General features: G+C 36.7%; 1 protein-coding gene across 1 annotated transcript in view; it reads left to right on the top strand.

The window, feature by feature from the left end:
- The window catches only part of LOC118734413 (probable cytochrome P450 309a2), a 65,763-nt gene extending 57,824 nt beyond the window's left edge, over window positions 1–7,939 (top strand). The window contains exon 7 of the mRNA XM_036464136.1: window positions 7,787–7,939. Coding sequence (XP_036320029.1) covers window positions 7,787–7,939 — 153 coding nt within the window. The remainder of the gene's footprint in view (window positions 1–7,786) is intronic.
- Window positions 7,940–9,053: the final 1,114 nt, after the last annotated feature.

Here is a 9,053-nt window from a genome sequence, read left to right as displayed (position 1 = left end):
GCGGAAGCAAATAAAAAAAAAATTAAAAAATTCATGAATACCGTTTTAGTGAAAAATAAAATTGAGTAATGCGGACAGTTCTTTAATCTTCTTTAATATAAAAATTAATATAAAAATAAGTAGGGTTTTCCTTCCTGACGCTATAACTCCAGAACGCACGAACCGATTTTCACGGTTTTGCATTCGTTGGAGGTTTATAGCTGGGAAAATTCAGGAAAAATTTCAATAGAAAAGTATATGGTGTGTGAGTATCCCCCACGAAAATAAGTATGTTTCATTTAAAGTAGATGGTGCCATTGTTTAACAGCTATTCATTGTACTTTGCTCAGTTAATTTCATGTGACACTAGCGAATACCCGGCGTGCTTCGCTGCGCCTTAAAAGTAATTTTGTTTTGTTACTCCCTCTCACAACATTTGAAAATATTATTTAATATTGCTGTACATATTTGTATAGTAGGGAGATTTTTTCAAATTATATAAATATACGTTATTTGAATATTGAATCAATACACGTTTGAGGAAAGGGTGCGATAGTAGACTCCAGTTATAAGATTATAAATTAAATTTCCAAGAGAAAGTCGGTTCTTTACATATTTTCTAATTACCTTCGAAAATATATTAACTCAAAAAAAAAATAAACAATGCTTCATAGATCGATTTTTTTAAATCTAACTTCATAAAGTTCTTTAAAAATATTTTGTAAATGAGGCCATAAGAGCTTAGGGGGAGAGTTACAACACAAAAATACATTTAAGGCGCAGCGAAGCACGCCGGGTAATTGCTAGTAATATATGTAAATGGAATTTTAAAAAATAATGTACATTATTTGATCGCACCTCCCAACTTTTTGTTGTTGGAGTTAATCAATTTGTGCACTGAACGGCTCATTTGTTGCGTTTTATTTATAAATTATAAAAGAAAGTTTTTGGTCTTATTGAATCAGTCTGTATATACAATGTAGGATATGTACCTACACAAGTATATACTCATTATGCAAAACTACATAACCTACCTACATACAGTCATGTGTATTAGGGTGGAGTAATTTAATTTCGAAAAATTGTATGACATATTCGAATTCTACGTTCGATTCTAAGCAAAAATGGTGAACAAACTATATACCAAAAAGTACGTTTCACCCTTCCAATTTTTAAAAGAAAAATCAGTGTTTTATAATTTTTTCTGAACGAAATTAATTTTTTTACATACAATATACTGCTTTTTCTTTTGAAAATTGGGAGGGTTAAACGTCTTTTTTGGTATATAGTTTGTTTACCATTTTTGCCTAAAATTAATCGAAGAGTTGGAATTTGCTATACACTTTCTTTCGAAAATTTTACACCGAACAAACTATTCCCCCTTAATGTTTATGTATGTATATGTATTTATACATTTAATGAAGTGACTTTTCTTCTCATATCGAAAATATTCTTACAGCTGTTGCTTTAGTGATTCATTGAGTTCCTTCTGAAGTGGTGCAGAGTGCGTGGGTGGGGGTGTGTATGACTGAGAGTGGGGTTATGTTGTGGCGGCATGTGTGAGTGAGATATTGGCCTGACAGTCACTTATTAAATATGTGGTACAACGACGTTTACCGCTTGTCATATTTAATTAACATAATTATTTTAAGAACTGCCAATGAGGCACAACCTGTCCTTTATTGAGGTTTAAGGAGAATATATGACAAAAATAATTACATTTTTGGGGTGACATCTTTTGATTCAAGTAAAAGGCGTATCAAAATTACGTATTTTAAAATGGGCTACCTTTAATACTAAGTGCATCAAGGTAATTTTAGGTTCCATGGGAGAGCTAATATTCACTACACTTATGCTTAAGCTACATATATACATAGATATTAAAATATGCACGGATTCGGAGAGAACGGCAAACTCTATTTTTAGATAAGATATCATAAGTGAGCAGGTGGTCGCAGCATTCAAAGAAAATTTCTGATATATGCATATAACCAAGAATGATAGAATACAAGATTGAGAGAGAAATGCCAAAATGTGAACAAGAATGGAAGAAGAAGAAAAAATGTTGCAAGGTAAACGTAAACAAGTTGCACAAGTGTGACGTCATGCAGACAACGATTCTGTCAAATTCGTTAAGAGAGGAATAGCGGTCCGAGATCGGCACAACCTTTGTATTCTCTCAATCGAGGCATATAACGTTATTGCTTTGGATTAGATAGAGAGAGAGTGACCGGATAGAGAGTAATACTAGAGAGTACACGATGGCTCTGAAAACCATAAAATATCCAACTTTTGTGTATTGACCATGTTAAACTAATACTCGTACTTTAAATAAATACACAAAATGCATGAAGAGAGAAACTAAATAATTTTGTTTGGAATTTTCTGCACTAGTTAGTTAAAGCAGAGAATTTCTAGCTGAAATGCAAAGCAAAGTAGGTAGCAGCATAGCAACCGAATTAAGTGACAAAAGATATAATAATTAATAAAAATATGGACCAATTGAGCTGCACACCTAAAGGGCTTAAGCTTAATGTAATACCAAGTATGGATGAAATGAATAGTTTAACCATAACTCATACAGCGAATTGTAATTTCTCCTAGCTTTTAGCTGCCATTACACCTTCAATCAAGGTACATCAAAAAACAAAACCGCAAATTTCACACCCTAAAACTTTGCTGTAATTTCCCATTGCATTTTGTTACAATGCCAATCTACGGCACCGCTTTGCCCTCCGCTGCCTGCATTCAGCATTTTCGAAGCATTTGCAATGCAATGGTGGCCACTTAATTTTTCAATCGATGATCTGCATATTCCATTTACGATTTACATGCACCAAAATTGATGCATAAATTGCGCGCTGACAAGCGAATCATCGCACCGGCACAATGAGCAGCAGGGCCCCAACAATTCGAGTACAGGCATGCATACATACATACGTACGTGCCGAGCATTGTTAGGCAGCCAAAATTTCCACGCAGGGCAGGTAAAATATCCATTTTTATGAGAATGCAGCGAGCGATATGTGCCGGTTATGCGCGAACGGAGGCTTTGTCAAAATTCAAATTGCGGCTACTGCTTTACATTGGATGGCGCTATTTTATTATAACGCATCGCTGTGTGTGCGTGCTCGTGTCGATTGTGTAGCAGCGAAAGGATATGCGCGCGACATAGTAAATGGCGCGACGAAATTGCTGCTGTATGAACTGCAATTTTGCTGAATTGGTGAAAAGCGGATGTTGCTAATACAGCAATATGTATGTATGTAAGTACTTTCGTATGTATGTATGTATGCTTGTGGCCGGGGTGTGTGTAAGTTCATTTTACATTTGGCTACTCGATGTTTTTGGCTGACGGTATGGGGGGGCTGGGTTTGAGTGTGCCATTTGATGCTTAAAACACCTCAGTCCGTGCCGATGTGCGTTTGTGTAATTTTGAAAACTTTACAATAATGGCAACACAAGTGTAATTGGATCTGCGGCACGTTGGCAGCCGAATTTGAATGAGCCCAAAAGCGATAAGTTGAAATAAGAGAAAGGTAGTGAGTGGCAACAAAATCAAATAAAATAAAATTGTATGAAAAATCGTTTCCAAAAAAATAACGACTCAAGTTTAGCAACAACCGAAAAGGAACAGTATAATAAAGCTAAGTGCAACAGGAGCGTTGAACCGATCAATAAAAAACACATAAACCAGTGAATGATGCTTCCATTGTTGGTTAACTGCGTATTGTACTTAGTTGTTTTTTCTATGTAGCAGCTTTAAAGCTCGCTACTGATTTTGTTGCTCAAATTGAGAAGCTCCACGGCTGCCGCGTAATTGACAGTTTCATTGCGTTTTGATTGATTTTTGCGGTTTGTGCACACGACCACACCGACAGACACACAACTACATACATACATACATACATCCATGTACAGCATGTTTTTTTTTTGCTCTTTTCCAATATTTGCGCAAATGCTGATGTGTTGGTGTACGCTTACCCTGCAAAAGTCGCTTCTACTTCATGCACGCATGTAAAGAGTACTCCCCAAAGGTCCAGGAGTACTCCAAAATTATCCGAAATGCATATACAAAATGTGGTCCAATTAACAGTGCAACGTCCCGGGGCAGGCCTCCAGTTCTGCATTACATTAGAGTAGTACAAAACTACCCTCCAGTACTGCTGGAGTCAATCGCTACTTTTGAACCGCTACTGCGCCGACTCCTAGGTAAGTAGCTACTCTATTAACCCGTGGTAGTGCACATGGTAGTGCAGAGTCGAACCAGTCGTAAGCAGGATAGCGAAAAACTACGACAGAGGGCGCCCATAAATCACGCAAGTGATTACTTTAGTAACTCCCGGTAGTGCAGAGAGAGCCGATGGTGACTACCGCCTAGGATATTGCCTTGTAAAAAAAGTAATCGATGAGCTACCGATTCAGCAGTCCTGTAGTCGCTCCTCTGCACTGCAGGGTACTCCAAGGGATTCCTTCACTGAGTACCTACATACCTCTTGGCAATACAGCCCCATAAATATCGCGTAGGGATTACGATCGTTACAACACGAGCAATAATCGGATAATAATAAGCTGGTGTAGAGACTCGAGTTGGTTCGCTCCTGCATTACTGAAGAGCATTTTGTAAGTACTCCAACATGGCGCAAATGGGCCACATGGTTCAAGGATAAATACACACGCAAACGCTGCGCGGCTTGTTTATACACACTTTTAAAAATTGAGTGGCGCTCAAATTTCAATTAAAGTAAAGTGTATTGGAAAGCGAGTAAAACGAGGCGCACGCACACAAACAAAAGCATAAAATCGCAAAAATGTCAACAACAGTACACATGTATGTACATATGTATGTACATATTTTAAATGTAAAAAAATACCTGCTCGTGAAATAAAATAAAATTCCATAACACTGGAGGCAGCGAATTTTCTGTTCAATGAGTTTAAAACTGCAATTTAATACTCTGTAAGTTTGGCCGACAACGAAAACGATTACAACAACTACAGCAATTGGAAAATGGCGAAAAGCAAACAAACCAACGCAAAAGCTTAGCGACCACAGCACAGAACGTTGAAAATGCGAAAAATGCTGCAAAGTGCGGATGTTAAATTCAAAATTAAAATTACTAAATATGTATTTGTTAAAGCAGCTTTTTTTTAAGTTTTTATAAAATTTAAATTAAGAAAATCAAAAGTTTAATCTTCCTAAAAGTTTAAGTTTTTTGCAAAGGTGAAGATTTACATTCTCATTTATTAGATTTTAGATATTTCGAATTGCATTGCTTGTCCATATTAAATTGTCCAGTACCTTCGCTATTTACGCACACAAATTTCTACGTTAAATACATAAATATAAATCCATTAAATTGCATTTTTTCTGGCTTTAGTATTTCTTTAACCTCAAAGGATAACCGCCTCTAGCCATACTTATTCTCTCTGCGGGATTTGATGGCTACGACGCCCGTGGATTCATTAGCCTTTCAGTGATCCACCTAAAGGATAGACGACAGCGCTTCTTGGAATGTGAGAGGACTCTAAAATTTTCCAGCTTATGTCATAGGTAAAAGGCCGACTGCTTAGCCTTAGCCGGGAGGAGCAGAGAATTCTCACTCTACACATGAAAAGGCAATGTAGCCTAAGGGACAATAGCACTCTCTGGGAAGCCGAGCTGCAGGTTTTTTGGGTCATGTATTAGTAGTCTTCGACGTTTACACTTCGAACAACAAATACCGTCTCCAACCAGAATCTGGAATGTGAGACCCACTTTACTTTATAAATAGCTTAAGAACGGAGTGACCCTTAAGAAAGTTAGCACAATAGATCCAGCTATTTAGGTTGCAGCACTAGTATTCCTTTATGTATCTTTAAAAAAGTCAACATTTCTTTACCGAGCTCCAAATAATTTCCTAACAGTGGTCACAACGAATCTTCAACCTTTTGCAGGCGGCTAAAAAATATAGATAGCTCACTTGTGGGACCACTTCAAATAAGCGATATCTATTAATAAATCAGTGACCGTAAATTAAAGCAGCTTAAGTTTAGATGGGTCAATTCCCCTTTAAAGCAATATTTCATTGGGCTCCCAAGCAATATGTTAACGACTACCTATAGTCATAGGTGTAGATTAATAGAAGCTTAAAAAAATATAAAGTTTTTCAAGGGAAACTTACTAAATATTTTTAATTCAAAGTCAAATCTCCTACATTCAATTATATAAGCTACTATAGTTGACGGGAACAGGAAGGTATAAGTATTCAGGCCACTGGGGGTAATTTTTTGTGCTTTCAAACTGAGAAGGACTGCCGTGTTCCGCAAGTGTATCTTGAAATATTTGTGTGTTCGCTAATGTCTGCATACCTACTGTCACTGGCATAACTCTTAATCTCAGACTGAAGCAGTCGGTGTACAAAATATGACCACCTTCCCAGAATTTTGTATGTTTTTGTTTCGTAGTAGAACTGCTTCATATTAATACTTTAAAAGTGTTCTCAAAGTTCAATCTCTGAAGGCGTTGATCATCTCAGAGATCCTAATACTCAAGGACTTATCAGAAGACACATAATCAAAAAAAAATTATTTCGTTCCACTGTACTCCAAAAAGAGATATGTTTCCAGCAATGATACACCAATATTGGCTCAACTACTATTGAAGTTACCCTCCCACCTTTATACATTGTACATACATTCATATGTATATATACATCACTACATTAGGATAGGCCGAGAAAAAATTGTGCTATTTAACTAAGTTGCAATTCTAGCGCTGATTAAAGTGTCCGCACCAAGAATAGCCAAAATCGGGGATTAATTTTTTTTTTTGTATGATAGATATGCATATCTGCCAGTTGATTCAATTAAGGTTTGACAGTTAACTAATTAATAATACTGAAAAAATCATGTCCAACTTTATAGTATATCCCACTTTCAAGTCGAATTGTAAATAAAAAAAGTTGAGTACTTTTAGGTCACAGGCAAAGTAGACGGTGCCCGAATCTGCCCGCTAACTTTTAGTTAGCTGTTTTGCAGGAATCCTTTACTTTGTCATTTTTTATTTTATTTTAATTAACTATGACAAAACCATACTAAAGTAAGTTGCTAAGTCATGCAGAAGCAATGCAGACATAATCTTGAGTTTCTTTGTTTTTTAAAAAGCTTCTATTAGACATCTTTATAATTCTTTGTTTTTTAAAAAGCTTCTATTAGACATCTTTATAAAAGAGCTACTTTGATAACTCTTTTTTCTGCACTTCACAGATGCCTTTTTGAATTCAGAACAAATAAAATGAAGATACAAGTTTTATATTATCATTTTGATTCTGAAGGAATTCGAATGTGGGACCACTTACAGGAAATACGTATTATTGAATAAAGTAAATACAAAGACATGTAAAAAAGTAAAACGTAAAAAAAAATCACGTTAATTTTTTAAATTATATTTTATGTCCAAAACTAGTTAGTTAGAAGCTAGTTCACACCTAATGCAGGGGTAGCCAGGTCTGACTTTTGTTCCGACCCTCGCTCTACGAAAGTAGTTAACTTTTTTGGAACAAAATAAACAGTAAATAGTCAGCGCTTCTGTTCGCGTAAACTGATTAAAGTTAGATTTAAGCTAACATAACTTCCTGCAGGGCATATATAGAAATATACCTGACCCAATGTACTTACATGTGTATATACCTGAAGGCGCAGCTACGAATATTCGATGCAAAGCCTGCAGAAAGTACATACAGGGTGGGCCAAAAAAGACCTACTAAAGTTAAACACGACAAAATTTTTTTTTAATATTATTGTTATTTTTTTCTGCTTGTTATAGTTAACCACTTGGAAAATCATAATGGATACTTACAGCAATACCGCAAAAAAACGACTACAATACGCTATTCGTTTTACACAATTCGCCACACAAATTGATTTTTTAGGTAATGTTTTGATGTCGGATGAATCGCATTTCCAAGCAAAACTGTAGATTGTGGGGCTCTGAAAATCCAAGGGCAAGGTGCGGTGTTATGGCCGAAAAAGTTAATGGCCCATATTTCTTCGAGAATGGGGATGAAACGCCAGAAACGATTTTTGGGGCTTCTTACAGAAGAATGATTGGCAACTTTTTCCGGCCAACGCCAGAGCAGCATCCTAATTTGTGGTTTCAACAAGATGGATCAGCTGCGTGAAATTGGTAGGTCTTATTTGGCCCACCCTGTCCATACATACATATAAATCTACGTATGTATATAAGTGAGCGTGTGTTGTTTGAGTTACTGCAGCGCGTGCTGCTGCATCTGAAAAAAAAAAGAGCTGCCACATCCTAACAACAAAAGTTTTCGGCTACTTTGTTTAAATAAAGTTTTCCAAAAAAAAAAGTAGCTACCCTTAACAAATGCGGGCGTTTAATAAAACCTTTGCACTTGAACGAGTATTTATGTATGCATGCATGCTGCAGCATCGCTTACACTTTGACCAAGTGTGTTCCGCGGATCCGACACAGAAATTGCGTGTGTTGTAGCAACGCGTTCCTTCGCTTCACCACCAACAAAACAACAACGCCAATCATTTTGTTGTATTGCATGTGTAACACAAAAGCGGTAACATTCGCGCCACACCTGATGCTCTTGCACATTGTGTTGTTGTATTGTGTTGTGTTGCACGTTGAAAGCGCTATTCGCCTTCATTGTGTTTATGTGTTGGCTGGCAGCGACAAGTAAACGCTCAAACACACGCAAGCATGTAGCTACAAATGTTGTTAATGCCACATGCCGTTGCATGAACGGTTCATGAACGACAGCCGAACAAGTGAATTGTGTTTTAATTACCAAGAACATTACAACAACAATATAATAGTATAACAACAAAATTGCAGGTTAATTCGGTAGCGTAAATAAATATATATACATACATATATTTACGCATATGTAAGTGTGTATGTACACATTTATTACATTTATGTATGTGTGAGTATAGCAGAAACACTTACAAAGCAGCTGAAGAACTCGAGCGCCAGTCACGCTGTTTTTTCCTCGGTGGGGACTTTCCTTGAGGCCCACTTCCTTGGATCCCTTTAATTAGCACACCACGTTGCACGCAGG

This window comes from Rhagoletis pomonella, unplaced genomic scaffold, assembly GCF_013731165.1.
Source record: "Rhagoletis pomonella isolate Grant_MI unplaced genomic scaffold, Rhpom_1.0 Rhpom_scaffold_00002, whole genome shotgun sequence".
In the NCBI taxonomy this organism is placed as follows: Eukaryota; Metazoa; Arthropoda; class Insecta; order Diptera; family Tephritidae; genus Rhagoletis; species Rhagoletis pomonella.
The sequence above is the reverse complement of the archived record's forward strand: the minus strand, read 5'-3'. Positions and strand labels throughout refer to the sequence as shown.